Source organism: Anticarsia gemmatalis, chromosome 18 (genome assembly GCF_050436995.1).
Source record: "Anticarsia gemmatalis isolate Benzon Research Colony breed Stoneville strain chromosome 18, ilAntGemm2 primary, whole genome shotgun sequence".
In the NCBI taxonomy this organism is placed as follows: Eukaryota; Metazoa; Arthropoda; class Insecta; order Lepidoptera; family Erebidae; genus Anticarsia; species Anticarsia gemmatalis.
In genome coordinates this window covers 6,113,633-6,141,465 of record NC_134762.1, presented here as the reverse complement: position 1 = coordinate 6,141,465, position 27,833 = coordinate 6,113,633, and the positions used below count along the sequence as shown (strand labels likewise).

At 36.7% G+C, this 27,833-nt stretch overlaps 1 protein-coding gene across 2 annotated transcripts; it reads right to left on the bottom strand.

Annotated features, from left to right (window-relative positions):
• Positions 1 to 99: 99 nt before the first annotated feature.
• Positions 100 to 27,833, bottom strand: LOC142980722 (multidrug resistance protein homolog 49-like). 2 transcript variants are annotated; one of them, XM_076126280.1, is made up of 24 exons: positions 27,643 to 27,833; positions 18,989 to 19,165; positions 18,497 to 18,545; positions 17,984 to 18,177; positions 17,514 to 17,658; positions 17,319 to 17,419; positions 10,948 to 11,119; positions 10,504 to 10,628; positions 10,108 to 10,297; positions 9,601 to 9,822; positions 9,187 to 9,428; positions 8,646 to 8,733; positions 8,222 to 8,430; positions 7,393 to 7,565; positions 6,831 to 7,090; positions 6,418 to 6,569; positions 6,119 to 6,233; positions 5,585 to 5,834; positions 5,091 to 5,286; positions 4,525 to 4,687; positions 3,965 to 4,159; positions 3,327 to 3,536; positions 2,907 to 3,053; positions 100 to 2,611 (listed from the first exon to the last, which is right to left on the bottom strand). In XM_076126280.1, exons 2-24 carry the CDS (start codon positions 19,147 to 19,149, stop codon positions 2,363 to 2,365), a joined length of 4,008 nt encoding a protein of 1,335 aa, XP_075982395.1. In that variant the 5' UTR covers positions 19,150 to 19,165; positions 27,643 to 27,833; the 3' UTR covers positions 100 to 2,362. The 2 variants fall into 2 exon arrangements, with proteins under 2 accessions (XP_075982395.1, XP_075982396.1); XM_076126281.1 differs by lacking the exons at positions 18,989 to 19,165; positions 27,643 to 27,833 and having other exon boundaries at positions 17,984 to 18,172.

The following is a 27,833-nucleotide window of genomic DNA, read 5'->3' as shown; positions in this document are numbered from 1 at the left end:
ACAATCGTTATCTATGCATTACATATGAATAAATTAAATAAGCCAAGCCGGGTAGCCAAGACTTTTGCACAGCAGTTGTTACACGTAAAATCGCGGCCCAGTTTGCGGACTAGGGACTATGATAATAAAACTTTACAGGCTGCTTAAGATTTCGGCTTTGCATAGATGGTAATTAGTTTACGCTAAATGCACGAACATTTAATATATTTCTATGATGAGAGCTTAAATTAATATACAAGAATATATCACCTGCATTCTGTTTTGAACTAATATTGTTATTATATCTGTTCAGATTTGGTTTTCTGGCAGAATCGCTGATGAAATCAATACTACAAATATTTTTGCTAAAGGCCGTTGGAGATGAAAAAACCATAAAATAAAACTCAACAATAATTTACACAGTTTATTACATGTTTGTACATCATACACTTCGTTATATTACATAATTAGTAAACTATACATCGTATCATGGTATAAAAATATCATTTTGATCACATGAAGATACACTACTACACTTGAGCGCAATTTGATGAATACCTACTCTAGAAATGCTAATATAGATGCTGTACAATACTGAAGCGATTAGTAGTGCTTTATTAATTAGTTATAGATTGATATATATTTATTATTAAAAATTATTTGATGATATATATATACTATTTACTGCTATTATGAAGGCACCATTGAAGGCAAAGCTTGCATTAACAAGTTATAATATAAAATGGATTATAAAGTTTCAACGCTAGTTGATGCGGAAAAGGCGCAAACGTGGAGGACTGAAATAAACGATTTTTACGCTGTTTCTAATAACAATCAAGAAATACCTAGATCCAGTAGCATGATTTACTACACTCGGTTTTATTGAGTAGCAGGTGATTGACATTAAAAATCACTTGGAAATAAATAGTTCTTGCAAAATACGCTTGGGGCGCTGATAACTTTTTTAGAAATTACTATTGAAAACACTAAAGAAAAAATATTTTAATTTAATTTTAATCTCTTTTTTTTTGCTATTAGAAATTAATATCGTGCGGGTGTGGGTCTTCTTATTATGGCCAGTTCGCATCAGAAATTGTTTCGTGGGTTCACAATATACAATTAGGTATGGCATATCTACATAACTTACATACTTTACACATTAACGATTAAGCAAGACATGCACATGCATAGACAATTAATAGGCAGCTTGGTTAATGTACCATGATTTAATAAATAATTCTCATGATTAGTAGTGAAAAAGAAGGTAAAAGGTTTATATCGAACTAGGTATAAGTAATTTATTTTGTCATTGTTGGCAGTGAAAGGACATTATTATTATGAAGTGCTGAAACGATGTCCGTTCAAATTTCTCATTCAAACATCATGACAAGGCAGTATCTTGATGGGTATATTGCGTATTCGCTTGGTTTTTACGTGTAACGTATTAAGTTAATAATTTTAGCGTACACGTGCGTACACGTATTCGTTCATACGTATACGCCCGTATACGCACAAACACATGTCATATTTCACCAACAGGAATCACCGCTAGGTCTTTGTTTCATAACGTGATATCAAATTATGTTAGTTAAAATGTGGTAAACTTAGATTCTAGGTACTAAAACTAATATACAATAGGGTGTAGGTAAATCAAAGGTGTCTTTTAAGGGAATGTTTGGGGTGTGGACAGGGAATGTCATGGATTCAGGAGGAATGTATAAGGGCTAAAACTAGGTACTTATACTAGGTATACAGGTATCGGTAGTGGATACAATGAATACTAAAGGTGGTAGGTATTTTGCAATATATCTAAAAGTGTGAAGTTTTAAAATTCGTCTTAAAAATATTTGTGTTCTCAGCGACGTCAGGGATATAAATAAATATTCTTATAATAGTAAACTTTATCTTAATAGGGTATTTTTCTATTTTAATCAATAAATAACGTTTCCCCTTTTCATTTTCTTATTTATATCTATAAGTTTTACGATCAACGAAATAGAGTGTTTGATTTTTTATAATTTCATTTGATGTTGCTTTGCTCCAGACAAGCATACTTCAGGTCTTCCGGCATTCAATAACAAGAAATAGAGTCTGTAATGTGCTATAGCTTAAATAGGAAGAGCTGCTAAGTAGTCTGGAGTGCGCCGAACCCAATACCATATCTCCAGATAGGAATAATTCTAGATAACAGATCCTGATAATAAATCGTTATTTTTTCTTCGAATGATAAAAGACCAATAGGACAACATATTAACAAGATGCTTTCAAAATATAGCTACGTATCTCAGCTTACGCCTAGCCAAGCACTTGCTTTATCCCTATCTGAAAATATGAAAAAGAGACCGGTAGCTACAGTTACATATTTCATTGAGTTAAATCTTGTCTAGGATGCAGGAGGCGCGGAGGCTGGTGGAGCCTCCTCTTCAGTTTCTTCCGCAAAACCGCACTGTAGTTGATACAACTTGGCGTATATTCCTTTAAGGTTGATGAGCTCTTTGTGCGTGCCTAACTCGGCGACTACTCCCTTGTTGATGACCACTATCATGTCGGCGTTCTGGATGGTCGCGAGACGGTGGGCTATGATCAAACATGTGCGGCCTTGACTTGCTCTGTCTAATGCTTCTTGAACCACCTGTAAGGAAATAAAAATATAAAAAATCTGTGTTTTTCAGTAACGGGTCACTTTTTCCCTTGGCAAGGAACTGTAAATCGAAAATAAAATTTCACAGAAGGGAAAATCTGTTATAGCTAAATAAAAGCCTCGAATAAATTTATTTGATGATAAAGAGATTGAGGTGAAATATTATTCTTGGTTTATTCTTCAAAACATAGTCGTATAACAAAAATTTTTCAGAACTAAAAGTTTTATAAGAATAGGCATTTCACTGCGATTTTAAACGACTGTAATAAAGTAGAAAGGGAGGTACCTTTTCGCTGTGTGTATCAAGAGCTGAAGTGGCTTCATCGAGGAGCAGAATCCTTGGATTTCTGACGAGAGCTCGTGCAATAGCTATCCTTTGTTTCTGGCCGCCAGACAGCTGGGATGCGCGGGCTCCGATACGGGTCTCATATGCCTGAATCATAGAAAAGCTTAGCGTATGTAGTCTTAAGTACTACCAGAACATTTTGCCAACGTGTACCTACGCCTTGAAATATTATTAGAATCAAGAAACGATTTGAATAGCTCTATTTTTCTTAACCACCTAGGATCTTGTTTAAAGATGGTTTTTTGACATAGGCTCAGGATTTTACTTCAGGTCATTAGATCATTAGAATAGGCGTATTAATCACTTTCTAGCGATACCTGACACTATAATACAATACAACAATCTGTAAGTAAGACTTACATTAGGCAACGCAGCAATAAACTGATGCACATTAGCCTGTTTGGCCGCAGACACGATCTCCTCAATATTGACTTGACGCGTGTTATCACCGTACGCGATGTTCTCTCGTATCGTGCGGTCGAACAACACCGGCTCTTGTGATACGATGCCGAGGTTGCCGCGCAACGTGCTCAGGCGCATCTCACTTTGCACGTTGTAGTCGTCCATGTACTGGAATAGAAGTGGAAATATAATTGTCCTCATAAAAGAATTTGGAAGGATTTTGCGTGTTCGAGTTATAATGAAAAACATATGTAATCCATAAGTTAACTATGAAATTGGTCAGTACAGGTGCGCGCTGATGACTACGCAATCGCTGCACATAGGTAAGCTACTGGGTGCAACTAATAAATAGTGCAATTATCCTGTTCGTTGTAATTTACGAGTGTTTATTTTTCGAAATGAACCAAATTTTTGTTAAATACGTCGACTTGGCTACACTGGGTTGACACTTTAAATAATGAGACGTTTTCTTCAGGTGACTAGCCGCTTTAGTCTGGCTGCCAACCGATTTCACATAGAGAAGTTGCCGTAACAGCCCGTAACCTTCTTTATACTTCTCGTTTTATACAAAAACACTTAAATCTAATATGACTTACCACAGTGCCTTCATCAGGATCATACAGTCGTTGTAGCAGCTGTATCAGTGTCGATTTGCCGCAGCCACTGGGTCCGACGAATGCCACGCGCTTGCCACTCGGGATCTCTAACGATAGACCTCGCAATATTTCAGCTTCACGACGAGTTGGGTAACGGAATTTCACGTCTTTGTACTGGATCTTGCCTTGAGTGACCTGCATAGACAGTAATTAATATCTCTTAGTTAGTCATTATTGTTGTGTAATGAGCTCCTTTAAAATGAAATGAAATGACAAAAAAATGTGAATAAGTTCTAGCTCAGATTATAACTGTGGTGCCAGACTTCAACCCTGAATAACTTAGTTAGACTAGCATCAGTAGTACGACGCAGCTTGAATGAAGAGCATATGTAACAGTTAATCACGAATGGACTGAAAAATGCTTAAGACAAGTAATGCTTTTGGTAAGGTTAAAGCCACCCAGCCGCATTCTAGTCTGGTTCTGGCCTTGTTTTCTAGCTCCTTTATTGATGTTGCTCTAGACAAATGACTTATTTAAAATACTGTAGGTAAATACTGACGTAGTTTTCAGCAACAGCAGGACAAGCGGTGCTGGTGACCTTCGGTTTTCGCTCCAGCAGCGTCATAACACGACCAGCGGCTGACACCGCCGCGCCGAAGTTAGGAGCAAACGCTAGTGCCTGACCCATCATCCAGGCACCAAAGATCAGCGCCTCCGATACTCTGTACACAAAGCAAATGTTTTATCGATTAGCCAACTAAGTAACATGTCATACTTTGTTAAGCCTTTCTTCCAAACTACGTTGGAGTCGGCTTCCAGTCTCACCGGATGCAGCTGAATATCAGTATTTTATATGGAGCGACTGCCTATCTGACCTCCACAACCCAGTTACCTGGGTTATAACACGATACCCTTCGGTAAGACCGGTTGTCAGACTTTCAAGCTTCTGACTACTGTTACTTATGGGAAGGGTTTTACAGGTCTGAAAGTGTATTTATGCAAGTAAATGGTTTCTCCAGGAGGCAGGAGGAGATATGAGGGTGTTACACCATAGCCAATAAATACTAGATCGGCTTGTATTTTTAGTAATGCAAGCAAGCAGCTAAATGGCTAAAGGGTACTTACTTGATAACACTTTTGTAGGGTATCTCCTGGTTGGCAACAAGCACGCCGCCGTACCACAGCGAGAGCGCATACCCAGCTACAGGCGCGGTTTGACCGAACGAGAACACCATACCGCGATACCGCAAGCTCTTGCGAGCAGCCAACCGTCCTGCTTGGAAAGCATCCTGGTATCTACGAAGTACTTCGCCTTCACCACCTGGAAGAATAAATGTTTATAGAATAGGTAGGCAACTAAGGCGTCTGCTAAAATTCAGTAAAATAGGATCTATTGCCGATGTTTCTACAAAAGATTAGGAAAGTCGATTTTTAAGTTTCCGATTACTTTGGGTACTGGGTAAGTAATTCTTACTAGTGCTTGTGATGTGTTTTTCTCACATACTGGAAATTTAAATGCTCAGATCCAACCGACCGATCAGAATCGGATCAGAAACAAAACACAACTGGCTTACAGTAGCCACTGCTGCGAAATAATGATAATTTTATGGTTAACTTACAGAAAGCACAAACTGTCTTGATATTCGAGATGGCTTCAGTGGCTATCGTGGTTGCTTTGTATGACACTTCTCTAACGAGGGCCAGGCCGACAGAGAGGACCCTGCCTTCAAGCACCACTGCTCCCATGACCAAGGGCACTGATATCAAGGAGACCAGCGTCATCTTCCAAGTGAAGTACATTGAGAGAATGATGCCCAGTAAGATCGTGGCTGTGGCTTGCATTAGCGCTCCTATCCTAGTTCCAGTGGCCTGAAAAAAAATGTATTGTGTTATACAGTTGTTGCTTAAGTAAGCTATTTATGATTTGACTAGTTTTTGATAGCATGTCTGTCCCTCGATTTTATTGGAAGTTGTAAATATTTTCGAGAAAATATGGCATTTCCACTTTTCTGGAGCACCAATTTTTCTCATTTTAAGCCCTCTGCAATGTACTTAGATGAACAAATACGGCATTTTTAAGGCCAACCCGTCTAGTGTTGACTATTTTTTTCAATTTGGTCATATAGAAAGATAAGGTAGATTAAATTACTTACGCCTTGCACAGCCGCAGCATCAGCAGCCAGTCGTGCAGACAAGGCACCAACTCCGTTCTGAGGGTCGTCAAACCAACCGATTTCTTGCGAGAGCATAGTCCTGAATGCTGCCACTCTACAATAAAACATGTTATTAATTATAACTTAAAAGAATATTCCTTTCAGCATTTTATAAGTCCTATTTAAAGGTAAAAGTGTAAGTAGCTATTTAAGGTATACATTTGAAGAATTTTTATGACGCACAATCCTTTAAATTGCGCTCATGGCTAATGGGTTATTGTTAGGTATTCGACACTTACCTAAGTCTAGCTGTAAGTCGAACTCCAGTCAAGTTGAATATGAAGATTTGGAAGAAGATACCGACGCCAGTAATAACACCGACAATCAGAAACAGTATAGCGATCATATTCGTCTCCCCACGGACCCAATCTGAGTCTGGATGTTCTAGTAACTGGAAACAGAAAAGTAATTTTAGTGACTAACTTCTATATTCGTTGAAAAAGTGGATTGGTCAACTGCATCTTAAGGTTATTTATTTATACATTTTTGAACAGAGATTAAGCAAGACATAATATGTTAACAAAATCTTTTTATAATTTCAGTACACTATTCGAATTTTATACCTGACTACGGATTCTGGAACTTTCCACCTTTAATAACTTCTACTGGAGAACTATTTTTGTTGCCTTTTTCCTAAACAACTTCTACATACCCCATAGGTCTCACCGAAGAGCACAGCGAACATAGGGAAGGAAGACCCCACACAGACGGCAGCACCAACTCCTGCCACCATCAGCCATTTCTCCGGCTCACATAACTTGAGGATCTGCCATGTAGTCGGGTGAAACTCTTCTTCCTCTTTCTCTTCTTCCAAACTTTCAGTTTCTGAGCTTGATACGCTGTCTCTGTCTACACTCTTCATTGATTCTTCTGATGATAGTTTTGTCAATTTCGGCCTTTGGAGTCTCGCCTCTATATGAAGAGGAAAAAAATGAATCACTTCCGTTGCTGCACATTATTGGACTATAAAAAACATGACAACATTTATAAATAACATTAATTGGGACCTAACCGGTAGCATGTAGAAAATAATATAATGTTGTTACCAAACTTTAGATTTTTAATGAATTTAGTAAGATATTAAGCTTAAAGTAACTAATTAAAATATGAGAACTAGGTACTCAGCCTTAGTTGCTTTCGTAAAATGAAGTGATTTAAAATGTTTTTTTTATCTGTATGATAAAATAAGGAATTAATGATATTGATTTTCTTACGTTTCCGCAACGGCGCATTAGCAGTATTCTCAGTTTCCAGGCTGGCTTCATTTTCTAGGACGAGATGGTAATACCGTCCCTTCTTGGCAAGCAGTTCCTCATGGGTACCCTCTTCGATCACCTCGCCTTTGTCAATAAATACAATGCGGTTCGCGTTCAGTACTGTTGCCAACCTATCAAATTATTATATCTTAGATAGCTGACCCGCGCAACTTCGCTTGCGTCACATAAGAGAGAATGAATCAAAATTTTCACCGTTTTTGTAACATTTTTACTGCAGCTCTGCTCCTATTGGTCGTAGCGTGATGATATATAGCCTATAGCCTTTCTCGATAAATGGGCTATCTAACACTGAAAGATTTTTTCAAATCGGACCAGTAGTTCCTGAGATTAGCGCGTTCCAACAAACAAACAAACAAACAAACAAACAAACAAACAAACAAACTCTTCAGCTTTATAATATTAGTATAGAGTATAGATAATAGTCACACTACACTAACAGTAGTTCAATGTCGTTAAGCGATCTGTTTTTGGCATGAAGTTTGTTTACGACTTCAGAGTCAAAATACATTGTAGTATTGATGTGTGGTCATGTTACCAAACGATTTAATTTAATCATCTGATGATTTTTTTATGTGTATTAGTTTTTAACTGTCTATCATTCATAACTGTCCGTAGTTTTATACCAGGAACAATTTACTAGCATTATGCGACCTGATCTCATTGTAACCTGTTGTATTTTGTACCTAAATAAACGTTTTTCATTTTCATCAGTATACATTTTTTCTTACGGATAGAGCTGATCTTTTCCCTGCTATCTTATATGTACCTGTGGCTCACCATGACGGTGGTCCGGCCGTGTGCCGCGGCGTCCAGAGCCCTCTGTACCTTCGCTTCATTCTGCGAGTCTAGGGCAGAGGTGGCCTCGTCCAGTAGCAGGATTTTCGGCTTTCTTACCAGAGCTCTTGCGATGGCTATCCGTTGTTTCTGACCTCCAGATAATTGGGCACCTCTCTCACCGATCATCGTGTCGTAGCCCTGCATAAAAGTTTAATGATACTTTTAAAACAAAATACTGCAAATCTTCAAGAGTAATTTTCAGATAGTCACACAGTCGTGTGATTGTTCGGACATCAATTTATTGCCCACAAGAAACATTGGACTAAGTCTGACTGAGTTAAGTCTTTAAGGAGACTAACTGATTGTTATGTGACAAAAATTCAAGGTATCAAATTCAAGTTTCTAGTACAAACCTCAGGTAGATTATTGATAAACTCGTGACAATGGGCCTGCCTTGCCGCTGTGAAGATTTCAGCGTCCGAACATGCTGGGTTGCTCATTCTGAAAACCACGATTCATTAGATATGAAAACCATAATTAACTTTTGTGTAGATCCTATAAACATCCGCAGTGCATTGTATGAGGACATATACCTGTCAACATTAGAAGCAAGGCCAGGTCAACAATGAATGAATGCGCTATGAAAAATTTCGCTCTTAGTGGGCAAGTTAATTTCGCATTATAAAGCTATCTACATATATATATAAAAATGAAACACGTTTTCCTTGGTCACGGCATCACGCGTGAATGGCTGGACCGATTTTACTAATTCTTTTTGTGTTGTATTTGTTATTATTAGGAAAAGGTTCTCATAGAAAAAAATATTAAGAAAGTCTCTCAAAAATATTGAAAAATAGACATTTAATTTTGCATATTTTAGGCGGTACGAAGTTCGCCGGGTCAGCTAGTATTATAATATGATAAGTTAACTCACAGATAGCCTTCATAACTCACCTAATATTTTCCTTGATAGTTCCCGCGAAGAGTACAGGCTCTTGACCGACGACGGCGATGTGGTTCCTTAAATGTCTCACGTTGATGTTTCTCAAGTCATTGCCGGAAGCCTTCACACTGCCAGCATCAGGATCGTAAAGCCTTTGAATCAGTTGTAGCACTGTAGACTTGCCACAGCCACTCGGACCTACCAGTGCTATTGTGTCGTTCCGTGGGATCTTTAGATTTATACCATTTAAGACCTGGAAGAATTACTTAGATTATACTAACGTCCACGGCATGAAATACCAACAAAGTTTACTTGAATGGCTTCAAAGTCCATGCCCGTTCTCCTATTTTATAGACCGTTTTTTTACGTTTAAGAAAGAAGGTTACATATTATCTTATAAATCCGTATCTAAAACATTGACCTACCTGAACGTCAGATCTCGCCGGATACCTGAAGAAAACATCTGTAAATTCTATGTCTCCTTCGAGTAATGGTGTTTCTCCTTCCGTAGAGAAACTGTCGATGACTGGCTTGCGGTCAATGACTGTAAAGATAGACGCGGCTGAAGCTCGAGCTGTTGCTATGGCTTCCATGTGGGGAGCTGTCAGACCTACGTTTTGAGCCCCTTGGAGTACACTGAAGAATATCTAGAAGGAAAAAAATCTGATACAGAAATTATGCAAAGGGCGTGTAAGAAAAAATACTATTGATATTTTTTTACGGAGACTACCTGTATCCTGCATAAAGAGCGATAAATAGACAGATATACAATTATATACTTAACAGGCGAAACGAGCATTAAAAAGTTTAAGACTAATTCAACGCAATTTTTTCTTTAACTATGTTATGCATGGAGTATTTAATCACCAGATTAAAGGGACTTCTTCCACTTTAAGGAAGTTACGAGACTGTAGTCTTCATTATCCACTTACAATCATAAGAACAGCTGCATTGTACATAGGTTTTTCTTCCCCTCTGCTGTCAAGGATCAATCCCACGCCGTACCAGAAGGCGAGCGCGTACGTGGCGTAGATAATGAACCACATGATACCACTGCCAACACCAGAGAATATGCCTTTCTTTGTTCCCATCCCTTTTGCCGGCTCCAAGCGCGCAGAGTATCTAGAGATAGATAAGAAGATTAAGATAGCTAATCACAGATTAGAAGGATTCTATCAGTATAGGACCCCTAGCCAAGACATCATTAAAATATTTCGTTAATTGAACTCTAGAGCCTCAATAACACTAGCTGATATTAATCACGATATATCATTCAAAAAGCTAGAAGTAATTGCCTTTTGTTTTGATCTTTTAGCCTTTGTGTTTACCTTTCTATTTCTTTCCTCTCTCCACCAAAAGCAACGACAGTACGTATAGCAGAGAGCACTTCCTCCGCAACAACGCCAGCCACACTGTAAGCTTGTAGCTCTTGTGTTGTTAGAGATGCTTGTACCTTGAAGTAGAATACGAATATAAGGTACCGGCTCGGTGATAAATAAATGGGATCTCCAAGTGATAACTGTCAAAACATCATTTTAAGGAAGAATGAGATAGTAGTGATACACATTGTTTTGAGATTCACGTAAGTCACTTCAGATTCAACATTTCAGTATTCAGCATTTTAAAAGCTGTCTTTACAAACAATAAATAATAATAAACATTCTAACCACTGGAACATTTTCTTTCCAGAAACATCTTTCCAAGAATCTAGACTCCGCTTTTTCATATCACCGGCGTATGGCGCATGTCAAAGTTTGTTAACTGTATCCTACCTTGGCCACGACAGCAGTAGTGGCTATGATGACTGGAGTACACGACAGGATGACCAGTGTCAACTCCCAGCCGTAGCAGAAGGAGATGATGACTGCCGTTACAAACGACATCAATAGGTAGATGAAGATGGGCACTTTTTCCGCGATCCCTTCACGGTACTTCTCGATGTCACTTTACAATAGAAAAATTTTAAGCTTATGTGAGGTGTTGTTTAGGAATGTAAGTGATCAAGACGAGAGTTGCGGTTATACTGACATTTATTCATACAATAACACGGTTATATACGTAACATGTTTATATAAGCTATAGGTACGTCACACGCCCATCATAAACAGAAAAAAAAAAGTGATAAGTACAATTTCACTTTTTTTTTGCAATACACAAAATAAAATGACAATAAAAAGATATAAAAAAAAATGGATAAAATGACAATAAAATAAAAAGTTTAGCAAAGATAAATTTAAGTTTAAGAGTACTAGCGTAACAATAAAATAAAAAATCTTGTACAAAGTCATGGGCTAAAATCATCAGGAATATACAATTTAGTTCGATTTTTATGCACGATATCTAATTTGCCATTTTTTAATATCTGTACATTTGGAGACATATCCTTAACAACAACATAAGGTCCAGAATAAAGACTGTCTAACTTGTTTACATTCTCATTCTTTATTAGAATTAAATCATTATGTTTATACACAATAGGGTTGACATATTTGTCATAAATGTTTTTCCTAGCGAATTTACCATTAAGTAGATTTTGTCGAGCCTCTTTTTGTGACAATTGTAAGCGATATTTTAATTCAGATGGATAGTTATCGTGATTGTATATGGGGTCTACTATATTACTTTTAAAGTTACTCGGAAGGTTACAAATTTTGCCAAAAACTAATTCATACGGGGTGAATTTTGTTTCGGAATGCACTGTTGTGTTAAATGCAAAACTCCAATAAGGCAACCATACGCTCCAAGCTTCAGGATGGTTATCTGTTTGGATGCGTAAATACGAACCTAAGTTTTTATGCGAGTTTTCCAATGCGCCAATGCTTTGGTGGTGATAAGCTGTGGAACTTAAGTGAGTAATTTTTAAGAGTTTACATACCTCGCTGAAAACTGACGACATGAACTCCGTGCCCCTGTCTGTAGCAATTACCTGTGGTATACCGTAGCGAAGGATGAAGCTATTCACCAATGCATTTGCTACTTCTGCTGCTGATTTAGACTGTAAAGGATGAGTTACCACATACTTACTCAATTCACACTGCAATGTTAAGATGTAACAGTGATTATAGCAGTCTTTGTCTAGAGGTCCAACTAAATCTAAATAAACTTTTTCAAATGCAGATGTTGCTGTGGACGTAATATGCATAGGTTCTTTTATATTAAGAGCATGTTTTTGCTTTTGACATTTATGACATTTCCTAACAAATTCTCTAACTTCGCGATCTAATCCAGGCCAATAAAAATATTTTTTGATATTATTTAACATCCTTCTCATGCCCGCGTGGCCACTTGTGGGCAAGAGATGGAAGTCATTAAGAATCACCTTCCTATCATCTTTATCGTCGATTCTTTGTACGTCATTTAAAATAAACAATCGAACGCCATTCAAAAGCTTTATTTCACTTAGTAATTTTTCAACAAATATATTATTATATTTCTTTATAAAACAAACTTCACTAACGTTTATTTCCTTACAAAACTCATTCAGCTCCCTCACGAATGCGGCTCGCGTCATTTGTGATTGGAAGTCTGGATTTATATAAATAGTCGATCTATCTTCTACAAAACAAAACGCGTTTCTTTCTTTATTTATCTTATTGTTTTTTCTCAAATATTCTAAGTCAATTTTGTCAATAAATCTTAATTCGACAGCTTCTTTCGGTTTAATATGTGTCCCCAAAACGTCTGGTTGATCAGGCCGTCGGTCTAAAGGAATCATATCATCCGAAAGATTCTGTAATTTCCTCGTTTGAGCTCTCGTCATGACACTAACTAAAGGTTCACTCATCTCTTTTAATTCGTCAGATGTAAAAGATATGCGAGACAATGCATCTGCAGCTGCGTTGTCTGCGCCTTTTACATATTCTACCGTATAATCATATTCTTCTAATGTGAGTCGAAATTTCATAAGCCGACTGGATGGGTCACGCATGTTAAAAAGATAAACTAATGGTCTATGATCGGTTAAAATTTTGAACTTACGTCCGTATAAATAAGGACGAAAGTATTTGACAGCCCATACTACTGCTAATAATTCTTTTTCTATTGTCGGATATCGTTTTTCAGCGTTGTTTAAAGTTCTGCTGGCGTATGCTATGGGTTTTTTATTACTATTAGATAAAACAGCACCTATTGCATTGCCAGACGCGTCCGTCTGTACAATGAACTCGTTAGTTTCCGAAAAGTCTGGATATTGTAGTACTGGTGGAGAAATAATACACTGTTTTAGAGTTTCAAAAGAATTTTGACAACGCACATCCCAAACAAAGGGTACGTTCTTTTTACATAGTTCGTACAAAGGAAATGCTTTCTCCGCAAAGCCTGGTATGAATTTACGATAATAGTTAACAAACGCTGTAAATCGTCTTACTTCATCAAGTGACCTTGGGCATGGGTAATTTTTTACTACTAATATCTTATCCGGATAGGGTAAAACACCGTCACCTGACACAATATGGCCGAGATATAATAACTGTTTTTTTAGGAACTCACATTTTACGGGATTAAGCTTTAAATTTACTTGTCGAATTCTTTCAAACACAAGTTGCAAATTTTTCACAGTTTCATTTAAATTTCGTCCAAATGCTACAAGGTCATCCTGGTAAACTAAACATTTTTCGTAATTTAAGCCAGCCATAGCCATCGTCATCATACGCGAAAAGGCTGCTGGACTTGTTTTTAACCCCATGGGCATCCTAGTCATTTGATATTGTCCCGCATGAAACGCAGTATACTTTCTGCTATTTTCCGATAAATTTACGTTGTAAAATCCTTGATAGAGATCTAAGTGGCTAAAATAAATACAACCCGAAAGGGAGTCTAGAATTTCAGTGATATTAGGGAGTGGAAACTTATCATCTTCTACGCAGTTATTCAATTTCCGATAATCTATCACTAGTCTCCATTTTTTTAATCCATTTGCATTAACCTTTTTTGGAACTAGTAATACTGGGCTACTCCATTCGCTTCTACACTTTTCAATAACACCGTCCTTTAACATCTTATTAAGTTGACTTTGAATTTCGTTTTTCTGAGAATGAGGCATTCTATAGGGCTTACTAAACACAGGACACGAGTTTTGTTTCAATATTATATCGTGTTCATAAATATTAGTCGTTGTTAATTTATCACCGTCCAAATAAAATATATCAGAATATTTCGCGCATAAGTTTTCTATACAAGTTTGTTCTTCCAAATTTAAATTATTTAACTGCAATTGGGAAAATAGTCTTTTTACACGGTCTGCATTTATATTAGTTTCCTGAAAAATACATATGTTATAATCACTAGCGTTATGAATAACGGGATTTAATTTATATTCATTTAAGCTAAACGTATTCTCGGTTGTATTTAATATTTTTATTGGTATTCTACCGCATACAGGTTTGACTATGGTGCTAGCTAAATAAATTCCGTCATCAATTTGAGATGCACAAACTACTCCTTCACCTTGTAAGTTAGTCTCAATGTAGTGTATTGATTCACATCTAGGTGGTATATCTAACCAACTTTTAGAACGTAATAATATGGGAATGTTGATGTGCACATTTTCTACCGAAAGTGTTAAAATGTTGTTATTAAAATCTAAAACTGATTTATATTTCGTCAAAAAGTCGCTTCCAATTATTCCATTCGCCATAATCGGTAAGAAGTCAAACAAATAAAATTTATGACGCAGGCGATGACCACCCACAAATAAAAACAAGTAACAGTATCCTACACTTTTTACTTTGCCGCCAATGCCATTTATGTATGAGCTTTGTTTAACAAATGGAATATGGTGTTCTATGACATGTTTATGTTTAAGCGCTGATATTGAAGCGCCGGTGTCAAGCAACCAAGTGTAATCGGAATTGTTTGAAGTGAGCTGAATAAAATAAGAACTACTACATGATAAAATTTGTTCGTTAGTCTCGAAAAAACATATTATTATGTTTTAAATCAGTTTCAGGCGATTTTGATGCCAGTGTCGGTTCTGGTTCAGTAGTCATATTGATGTGCTGCTTTCTTTGATAATTAGAATTATAATAAGACCTACCTCTATTATTTCGTCTGGGTGTAAACGCTTGCTGCTGACCCCGTCGTACGTAGCTCCCGCGGTATTGGTTGCCACCACCTCGGTGCGTGCTGGTATCTCTATGCCATGTCGATGCTCGCTGGTTAAATCTTCCGCGACCATGAGCGAAGTTCTGACCCCTACTTCTGAAAAATCTATGATTAAGCTCTCTGGACGTTGACATACCCAAAATATCTCCTGACACTCCAGCTGTCTCCAACTCCTCGTCTTGGGCCGCTTGAATCGCGTCTTTAAGACTACTGAAATTACGAGAAGCGATTATTGTGCTCAAACGTCGATTCCTCAGGCCGTCGGCAAATTTCTTTATAGCAAATTGTTCATTTATCGGCTTTAACAAGTTATAATTACTTGATTTACCATCGGCCTGCGAAATCGTTAAGTTCACAAATAACTCAGAGATTTGTTTACCGAAATCTTTTACTGTTAATTCATTTTGCCTCATACGAATTAGTTTTGTTTGCAAAGCACTTGAAGATTTTTTTGGCAATAAAATGTTTTTCATGTCAGAAACTAACTCAGATGCTTTAGAATAATTAGAACTCAACTGTAATTTTGCTGATCGCGATAATCTGCTTTTCAATATAAATTCAATGAGCTTACTATGTTCAGCGGTCTCAAGGGTAGAGGCATAATATTCTATATTCTCAATTAATTTTTGTATATTTTCCTCCTCATCTGTCATCTGTGGTAATAAACTCAAGGCTACTTTAATGTTGAAGGTCGACATGGTTATTTCTGCCGGTACACCAGTTTTACACAAGGACAAAACTTCACTATATAAAGTTTGAAATGAATCTATATACTTGTCAATTAAAGGCGTATCACTAGTCTTTATAATACCTTGCTTAATATCACTGCTAATCTGATTTACACAGGATTGATACCTAGAAAAAATATCATTCGCCTCGCTTAACTTTTTTATCAAAATATTCCTTTTTCTACGAGCTTCACCAATTTTAATCAAGTATACTCTAACTTCTTTTATTTCTTTACATAAGGTTTCTAAAATTTCAGTCATAACTTACCACTATAGAAGTCAATATTGTAAATAGTTGGTCACATTATATACTTTATAAGCCTTAAAGTCCACTATATAGTTCGATACACACAGTACGCCGCAAACGATAGTAATCCAGAGTAACCGAAAACAGAATACATTAACTTACATTTTTTTTTAAACGAATCGCGCCTAATTATATTTTTTTTTTCACTGCACAGTCACTGTTAAACTTTCATTTTACCGCCACTTTAACACTTTACTTGCTATAATGATAATACGAACCGATAATACGAACGCCGAATCCGTGATGCCGAAAAGTTACTTGTAGCGCTATATTTCGATATCGTCGTCCTTCTGGTCTCGCGAACGCTCACGCCGAAAAATTGATCTACGTAGATTGTGCCGAGATATTTCTTGTCTTATCCATCGACCGTGACACTTCTTATACATTCTTAATACGACAAAAATCAGCCCGATGCCTATCGCCAAGGCTATAAGCGACAGTATTATTGTCGTCGTACTGAAGTAATACCGAAATTCATCCACTGTGGCCGTATTCGATCCTGCTGCGTTTTGTGCAATTATTACCTCCTCTCGAGATTGGGATTTGCCCATCTTGACTGTGCCAAAATACGTGCTAATAAGTCCAACAACGTTATAATAATATGCATCTTGGTTTGGTACGCGAATACTCTAAAAAATTTGCTCCATATATGGTACGTATGGCGCCAGACGAACGCAAGCCGGTGTCAAATGCGCGACGGGGATCGGATGGCCGACTCTTTCGGCAGGGTCGCCATGTGAGGTGTTGTTTAGGAATGTAAGTGATCAAGACGAGAGTTGCGGTTATACTGACATTTATTCATACAATAACACGGTTATATACGTAACATGTTTATATAAGCTATAGGTACGTCACACTTAACTTCTGTACTAAACTAGTTTTTTATTTATTTATTCAGGATCACCAATAAATTGACTCCAAAAAATACGTAGTTCGACAGAAATTGTAAAGCGAACCTAATTTCGGTATCTACCGTGTCTACAGGAAATAAACATAAAATACTTACTCTGAAACTTTAGTAGCAAAGTTCATCGAGGTGTTCAGATCGTACCAAGTGATGTCTTGTCGGAGAACGGCTCGTAGAAACATTTGTTTCACTCTGTCTATCTGTAACCGATATGAGATAGACGAGTATATGTTAAATATAATCAACAAACACTAATGCAACATTCATCCGGATATTTATGCATAACTGAGATACCTGTTTCAGAGCCATTAAGTTAAAGAGGTCGACACTGATCACGCCGACTACAAACTGTATAAGGGAGAATACAGTACATCCGATGCCAAACGCCTGCGAGTCCTGAATCAGCGCTAACCTGTTCTCTTCCCTCGATGCATTTGTCCTGGAGGAAAAAGACGCAATTATTTTTCGTACGAAAGTTGTAATCTGCTTGCCAGACGCTCGCAGAGGTCTGGAGTTCATAACCTACGCTGAATAGACCATGTGTCTCTCAATAAATCATCCAAAGAATGGAAATAAGGGAGAAATTGGACCCAGATCTAACCAACAGTGTCGATTTATCGTTCAAGCAGGTTATTTGAGTGTTGGAAAAGCGAGTGCGTCTAAACAACTCCTACGTATTTTCTCTTATTGAACTGGCCAGTGGCCACTGTGGAAATGTATTGAAGAATAATATACCTATTATTAAAAATAAAAGTACAACTCACAGTATTTTCCCACCGCCGAACAAAGAAATAGTTAATGTTTCGCAAGAGGTCCCGTTCATGACAGTTCGGTCTATGAGTAGAGCGGTGAACTCGCCATAGATGATGACTCCCAACGGTACAAAGAGCCCGTTGATGGAGGCCGAGATCACCGCCAGGATTAGACAGAAGATCTCCCATGGCTTCGCGTACCTATACTGTCGATATTACGAAAGAAATGATAATAAATATGGTAAAGAACAATAAAAATAACATAAAAATGGAAAAAAAATAATTTTGTGATTTATCACCAAGAACTGTTCCATAGTTCCATCATTTCAGAGTTGATTAAATCAGCGATAAGATATTTTACATAAACGGCATAGTCCTTCTACTAACTAGTCACTTTTATGAAAAATCGTAACATCATGTGCCAATATTTGAAAATTGCGAGAAAAAGGGCTATTAGTTAATACTTTTGAAGTAAATTATAATTATAGAACAAAAATATGTCGCGGAGTGATTAAAAATACTCACTAATTGAAACCAAGAAACTGGAGGCGGCTGTCCTCTCGCTTCTTCCTCGCTAAAAAAAATATATTAAATCAATGTGTGTATATCCTAAACATTATTAAAGAATTACAATCGAAATGTTACTACAGCGGTTAAATAAAATACAGTTTCATGTATCGCTTCGAAATCAATAGTAGTTTAGCCCTTGCAAACAGCTTAGTGGCCAATACGATAATAAGGGATCTCGTAGTATTTTGATTTATGTCGACGCAATTCATACAATATTGCAAATGATGTATTACATTATATAATAGAAAAACATTTTCGTGATCCGTCATTCGGGTTCGCCCCCATCCAGAATAGTAGAATAACTTTCGGCTTACAAATCTTTATTTTTTTATTTGATGTTGATTATGACAGTTGTCATGGTGCGAGAATCGGACTTCTAATTTGGGCAGAACGAAGTAGATTAAAAACACATGATGAATGCATAATCTTAGTGGTCAAGTTACTTACGTTTTTTCTGCAAGAGCTTTTTCAGTGAGGTAAGCAGAGTTCTGTGCGAGCTGGGTGATAGTAAGCGAATTGTGTCGCCAACCGGCGTAACCTGTCTGTCCTACCCCTACGCTCGGACGTCGGCTTTGTCTGAGGCTTCTTACCGACTCATCGCGTTTCATTCTCGAGTTAGCCGGTCTGAAATAGAACTTAGAGTTAATACTTCATCATCATTTTTCACAGCTTTTCTCTAATCACTGCTTGACATAATCCTCTTCCGTACTTCCGGAGGCTGTTCTATTGCTGTAAACCCTTGTTGTTACATTTAATGGTTGAACAAATTTATATACATTTTAAAGCACACAGATAGTGCACTATCGACTTAACTAAATCATTGATAACCACTGTACTTAAGACAAATGCTTGCGACAAAGTCTTGTTGCCAAACTTTATTTCTAGGTGAGATTTAAGGACGTTTAGCTTGCGATATCTATGATTTAAAGTTTTTGGCGCAATGGAAAGTCTATCAAAGGTAACGTAGCGAGATACCTTGCTTTCATGAGAACTCTTCAAGTTTGGTACTGCAATGTCAGAGGTATAGCTTCTACTTTATAAAAGTTTAGCTTATTATAAATATTATCAAAGATTTGATAAACAATTCGTATTTGAATACAATTTGTATTTGTTGACAAATTTTATCACTTGACGCAGTCATTTTGACAATGCCAGCTGTTCTATGCAAACTTTTTGATGTAGAAACTCATTAAAAAGTCGATCGTGAATGGTCTCCTCGTCTACTGCCAATAAGGATAGAGAAGAAATATAAAAGTGATCTTAGTTTGTAACGGAGCTTAAAAAAGTCTGCTGGAATCTTTATATTACACTAGCTGACCCGCGCAACTTCGCTTGCGTCACATTAGAGAGAATGGGTGAATTTTTTCCCCGTTTTTGTTACATTTTTACTGGTACTCTGCTCCTATTGGTCTTAGCGTGATGATAAATAGCCTATAGCCTTCCTCGATAGATAGGCTATCTAACATTGAAAGATTTTTTCAAATCGCACCAGTAATTCCTGAATTTAAACAAAAAAATAATAAATATAAATTAGCGCATTTAAACAAACAAACAAAAAAACTCTTCAGCTTTATAATATTAGTATAGATAGTATACTTAGATTATATTTTTATCGAGTTTAATTTCACATAAAGAGCATCGATTGAGACGCGTTGTGGTACCGCATTGCGGTGTTTTCTATAAAGCATACTTCCTATGAATAGGCCGGGCCTGTGCTGTGCCAGCCAAAGTTCCATTGACGCACCCATTTTGTGTTTAATACAGGCTTTTTCTATCCGCAGACTATCTAATGGTTAATTATTAGGAAACGATTACCTTAAACATGAACGCTCTTATTCATAAACACACTATAAACCTATTTTAGTTAAAGCACTACTAAAATATGTTTTCTCTTTTTCATTTCGCTAAGGAGTGAAAGAAACAAAACACTTTGTAAGCCTTTCATAACTTCATATATTTTATGAATAATAGGGTAACAATCTATATTTGTTCTATAAATAAGGTAAGTCGCGTCGCGTTCTACCGTTGCAGTAAGTGCAATAAGTTCGGCTGTATAGCAGCCGAACTTATTGCACTTAGGGCAGCTTGGTGCAACGGTACAATAATTCCTTACATATTTTGGAGCTGATTCAATCGGTAAGGATCCATGTTAGTTCTGCCAGCTAGTGAGCAACCTATTCTAGGTTCTAGTCGGGAATTCGTCTATTAAAATCAAAAACTATATGCCCAAACTTTTAAATTTTAATGTCCACTTGAATAAAGCATAGTAGAACCTACTTTGGTAATACTTAGTTAACTACGTATTACATAGCTGGCCAATAAGTAAATATTTATCCGTTGGTAAACAATACGACGTATTTCAGATTACTTGTACGTTATCTGTCAATGGTACACTATTTTCAGAAAGTAAATAGAAAACTGAGTTTCTATGTATCCGCAGTATTGTTAGAAATACAACCATGATTGTGCTAATTTATAAATAAAGGAAAATAAAAGCCGTTCTGTGCCAAATTTTACTGCAGAAAAGTAATTTGTAATTTTTGAGTACTAGTTTGTGATTTTTATGCACATATTGCTCACATTTTCCTACAACATAAGGTGCATTGAACTTTCAGTAAAATATCGAAATAATTTGTTGTTGATTTCATCTCAAATATATTTCTTATAAAGACGTATACTTATTACAAGAAAACATAGTAGTTTTACATTTTGTAAATTTCTAACTAATTGACCGATTCAAAGAAATGACTGTAATCAAGAGCGGAATTCTTTAATTACAGCTATAATTTAAGCGCTAAAATCTTTTTAACTCACGTCTTTTCATAAGTCATCAGTAGATTACCTACTACTGAATTTGCATAATATTGAAATGTTGTAAAATGCATATTTTGTATAATAACAAGAAAAAATGTCCTTGTTTCTTAATGAATCAATTAGCGAGGTACCTACTCATTTCTAGGATTAAACAGAACGTTTACGTAACTAATTAAAAAATTATGTGGGAATGTTACTATCTGAATTATTTATTGTTGACAACTAAACTTAATTAAGTAGGTGCATATTTGTCTTGAAGAATACAAATTTTAGGTATGTTTACATGACAATAGTTTTATATTAGAGCCAAAATAAAATCACATTTTAAAGTCATGTGATCGGATCCATTCAAGCGGGCGATATATTTTCGCTAGACAGTTTCCAACTAAAAACAGACTAGACATGCGATTAGCTAATTCGATTTAGATCAAGGGCCAGCCAGACTATAGTTAAATTAGAATATTGTTACAAGCCAACTACACCTGCCAGTATCGTACTCTATTATTATAATACATATTTTGTCACAGAAATATGAACCGTGTTGCTTTAAAATAAGCGTTATAGATTTGAGGTGTTGAGTCTGTATAAAATTCATTCAGACATAGACGCATTTTAAATTGCAGTGATGTTACGTAACAAGTTGAAACCTTGACGTAGGAGTTTCGTAACGTGTTCTTTCATGACGACAACGGCTTTGTGCACGTCAGTTTATTGGCAAAGCTTTTCAACGGAAAGGGGTGGAAATGTGGAATGACCTGCACTTTCAAGGGCGACGATCCGTGAAGAAACGTTTTAAAGAAATTACTTCTTTGTCTGAAGTGAGTTCTTACTGTGATTTCTACTTTAGTTAAGAGCTTCAGGTTTAAAGTTTTTAACTCGTTTAATATGGTACTATACTCAGTTCAGTTTCGAACGACCTTTTGGAAAAAGATATATTTTAGTGTGTATCGTAAAGGATGGCTAAGTGGGAAACTGTTTGGTCGATAATGAATAAAAATATTTTTGCTAACTATAACGGTCGCAACTGGATTACAACAAGCTTATTCATATTCGTCGTTCAATATGGTTGAACCATGTTGGGCTGATATGTTATTTTTTATGTTCACTTCTTCTTGGTCGCTTTACCTACTTTAATAAGTACTCAAGTAAACGTCATTAATTGTATTGTGGTAGATCAGAATTAGAATTAATCTTACAATATTTCTATGACATAACACTCATGTGATCGTGCAACGGAAATTCCAACAGTCTGGTCTAGAATCACGTGTTGGGCAAGCTGGCAAAAATTTACGCACCGTGTCTACGAATGTTGCAGCTGCTTAGATATTGCACATAGAGGATGCTATTCTGAATACTATTTTCAGTTATAAAGAGTTTTCTTGTAACTTATTTGGTGGCAGGGAGGGTTGGTAAAGTAATGGGCAATTTTGGGGAAAAGTAGGTAATGTTTTCTACTGGTAAAAGCCGCACGGGTAGATTTTAAACATGTTTCGATTTTACTCGAAAGGAAAAATTGTCTTTATTGTTTAGAGATTAATGAGCTTTATAGTATCGAAACCTATTATTAGAATTTAGATGACATACTCAAAAAACAAGTAAAATAACAGTCCTAGATACCTTCGCCTAGGACATTTTCCTTTTTTACGTTCAGCAGGATATTAGGGCTCTTTCAATTTAGCCGTATCGTGTCGGACCGCAGCAGTGCCGAAACGGTGCGTTTGTCGTACGGTGCACGGACGGTCATTTGTTTTCATACAAATCGCACGGTGCGGCAACAGTGCGGTGTCGGTACCGAGAACGCACGACGACAGGACGGCAACGTCGCAAGCTCCACGTGTTCATTTCGCTGTTGAATAGTGCGGTGACTAAACGTGACAGCTAATTTCATTGAATTTTCATGTTTATTATTTGCTTAAAATGGATGATATAGGCGCTTAACACACTGTCCCGCACCACGCAGCGTAGCGCGTGAATGTGTGTTCGAACGTTGCTTGTAAGTATCTCCGTTTGTATGGAAAACACGCACAGTCTAACACACAGAAAATGCATCCACGCGCGTTCATGCGGATCACGCGCATACACGCGGAGAAACATGCATCCCCGCGCGTAGGTGCGAGGCGAGACGCAAGGTATGGCACACCGAATCCTGCAGTGCCGCGCGTGATTATTATCAAGACTATCGTGATGCTCAGTACTGCACGACCACCACAGAGAACGGCGAATAAATGAGAGCCGCCGTGCGTGAATCTACAAAACACACCTACGCGCGTGAGTGCGCAAAAAACCCGCACGATGATGCAGATCTGCACTCCCGCAGGAACGCGCGTAGGTGCGTCGACACGCATTATGCAGCATGATGCGGGGCACTGTGTTAATCGCCATAGACGTGGAAGAATTTATAAATGAAATTGAATATAACATAACACAACACTAACATACAAACGCACGGCAGTCAGATACGCTTTCAATTTAGGCGTTTGGTGTCGGACGGCTAACGTACCGCAGCGGTACGGCAGCGGGCTATAACCAGCGGCACGGTTAACGTGCGGCAGCCGTACGACACGAAACGTCTAAATTGAAAGAGCCCTTAGTAGTGACTAGTGAATGACTATTGAAGAGTTATCAAAAGTGCAATGACCGATTGTAGAGTCAGATATGAATGAAATGAGAGTGCAGTGTCATTTCATTCTATGAGATAATACTAGACAATGTTACAAATATGTACCTAATTATATCCAGAAAGAAATCTTCACCTAGGTATTTGTGGGCCGTAACGAGAAAGAAAATCAGAGTCATAACTTCACGCGCACATACACAATTTTTAATCACATTAAGGGGAACATTATGATTTCTTATGACCTCATTGTTTTTTAACTTTTGCGTTGCATGTTTATTATCTGCTATTACTAGAAAACAATTACTTAGCGCCGAAACGTCAAGCAATCCACGGTGAAATACGTGTTGTCAGAAGGCTGACTGATAGAATTAATTCTTATGACACTTCCAGCTCTAAGAATTGAATTCTTTAGAAGCGGTTTTACATTTCAGTCACTTGGCTAACGCTATGTTAAATTGAAGTTCTCTCACTTTAAGTGTTCGGGTGAGTAGAAATAGGCGTAATAGAAACGTTTACCACTGTTTCCTTCACACCACCCGTTATACAAAGTCATACATTATGAATTATTCTCATGGGAATGAACAACTGTGGAGCGCGATATGGAATACGTGACCATGGAGATATGGGAGTCAGCACATGCAATGATTGTTTTGTTACTCCTTCATTCACCCATGGTTTTAAAGTATCATACGGTTTCTCCTATTCAAATAAACATTTCTGATTTTAGTGTATAAACTTGTATTAATATTCACTTATTGCTCTATATTTTTTTCCATGTCTGCCCCACTGTTGCGCAAGGGTCTGTTTCCGAACGAGACCAATAAAAGGAATAAGAAAATTTTCTTTTTTAAATATAAAATTGATTAATATTTTAAGGATCAATTGCACAGCTCATGGATAAGTATAGGATAACCTGTCTGATAGTTAAAGTGACAGCGAATGTATGAAATAATATGTTATTATTTCTCTTGATAAACTAACCAACACTTATTCAGAAAGAGTAAAACCGTATTTTTAAGTTCTAAGTTACTAACTCCTTCTTCCTCTGGTTTAATATTATTGCAACAATGTATTACTATTGCATTTAAATGTTTTCATTAACAATTCAAGTTGCAGCCATTAGTTTTTCATCTCAATTGTTATTGAAGTGGGTCACATTGCGTCGAGTATTTAGAGCGATCTCTGATAAAATTAATTAAATTGGTCACAATTAAAACACATGTATTATTATATTATAATAGTACAACAGTATTTTTATGAGAAGCATTTTATTCCTAAAACTGTATGCAGAATGTATGTCATCAGCTTGTCATTATAAGCGGAAGCGCTGTTCCGGAAACAAGAGTCAAGATAGAACCAGTAAGAGGAACTAAGAACTCTGTCTCTCTCTCTCTCTCTCTCTCTCTCTCTCTCTCTCTCTCTCTCTCTCTCTCTCTCTCTCTCTCTCTCTCATTTTCAATTTCTATTCTTACTAGTAAACAAATAAAATTATATGTAAGCGCTGCAACATATGTATGTATGGAGTTCAATTTATTAAACGGATTTATTAATTGCGAAGACGGGCCTACAAAAAAACTAATTCAACCAGAAGTTAGTACCTCCTAAAGAGACTATATTAGTAGTGCTTAAATACTTCTGCTTTCTCCTACGAAAATGAATTACAGCAAGCATTTTTCAAATTACAAAGTGATTATTTTATGCCAGACTGGCAAACTAAAAAGCCCAAAGTAGACGAAAAAGTAGGTATATTGCGTGTGTGAAGGCCAAGGGCGAGGCTTTTTCAGCTCGGTTCATGGACTATAAGTATCGAAAGTCATGAAATACGTTCACTAAAACCAAGTGGAGAATTTGGCTTAAATCTTTCAGCTTAATGCCATTGGCGGAATATGATACAATAATTGCTGAAAACGTGAAATGATTATAATAGTTACTACATGTTACTTTACTTTAATAAAATTGTTAAATACACACATTGTGGCAGATATAAAAATATATAAGGACAGGCTTAAAAATCAACAGGCGAACGACGCGGCGAGAAAAGGATAGGAAGAGACTTTATTCCTATTGATCCTTACTGATACGAAAATACAAAAATGTCGTCAGCAAACAATAAGTAAGCAACAAAATAAAATAATTCAATAAGAAATATTTGAGGAAGACAATAAATGTCGCATTCCGGAATCGGCACTTGGTAGGTATCTAACTTTAATGTTTTGTCTGAATTACCTCAGTAATAACTGAACCTTCCGTGCTTTAAGCGAGTTACTTCAATGACGAAAACTTCGAAGACAAGGCTTTTCCACAAGAATAACTAACTTTACTGACAATAAAATACGTTATACTTAAATTTATGCACAACATGAAGTAATAAACCAATCATTTTCAAAGAAATCTCATTTTATATTAATGCGGTAGGCATAGTTCTTTGAAATGAAAAATTGTACGGGTTGTATAGGTTAATTTAGTGCACGAGGTATGGGGTTAAAGGCCCCTAGTGACTATGGAGTGGGTTATTGAAGGCGACGGTTGACGCGACTTGGCGTCGAAGAGTCGCGACGTATTTCATTCAAGATTTACGATCAAATTATTCACTCATAATCTATCTTTAATATTCCATTAACTTCTATGACGTCAAAATTAATTGAACTGAAATAAACCAAAACGAATTTCGTAACATTGATTAAATTATATTGTTATTATCAGTCCGAGTGCGATTTATTTTAATTAATTTCAACTTTCAGGCGGTTTTGTTGATAAATATTTATTGTAGATTAAGAACAAAAAATCGTTTAATATTCGCCTATCGCTTGTTCTATTTGAGTATCTACTTTTATATTTTTTATTCGAACTTAATAATCGAGATTAGTTTAAATAATTTACCTATTAGATAGTCGCGTACTTAGTTTTTTTGTGACAAGTTGACTATACGACGAAATGATTTTCAATTCTACCGAATTAGCTTAACTGAAATTCTGTTTCCTAAGCGCGGCACTACGTATTGCGAGTTGCTAGTTAGCTAAAAGATACTGCAGTCATTAATAATATTGTCATTGTAACTGCCAGTTGGGCAGTCATGCAATTTATTAAAGCACTGTCTGTGAAATATTTATACGAAAATAAACCTATCCGAAGAGTGAATATAAGTCTAGTAGGGCCCACAAAAGAGTGATTCCATAGGCCACGTTATTAATCTAATAGCAGATAAGTTTTCAGATTTTAGATTCCTTTAATGAAAGATCTGAAAATAATTTCGGGTGACAATAACGATCCATCAATACTAAATAATTTGCACAGTTGATTAGGACAATCTCATTGCCCTTTATTGTGTTAAAGTTAAACAACTCGAAATTTAAACATTTGCGTAATGAGTATGGACTACGGAAGTATTATAATTAAAAGTTCAAATTATTTTAGTAAGCGTTAAATTATAAACCCATTTGTCTCTATCACTGAAAAGTAATTGCCTACCTACACTTACAAACAAGGCGAGACAAGGTGCAAGAAATTGGCACAGAGCCAGGCACTATGTCACCCCCTACATGACAATGGCCACCGCAAACCTGACCTTCATCTGTTATGTAGTTATATCATTACGTTACATTGTATAAAAATATTTTATCAAAGTTTATTGTTATAAGAATAAAGTTAGATATTAATTTGAAATACTCACTCAATATTTTATAAAAATTATTATCCCGACAACTCGCTAAAGTGGTCAACAAATCCCAAGGAAAACTTGCGAAATTTTCTTTCTTCATAAGGACACGTGTTATTTGTAATTTCACGCCAAAAGGCGCGGGAAATATGTTGGAAAATGGAGCGGTAGTGGTTTCGGCGCGCTCCGTCAACCCTTCGCGGCGG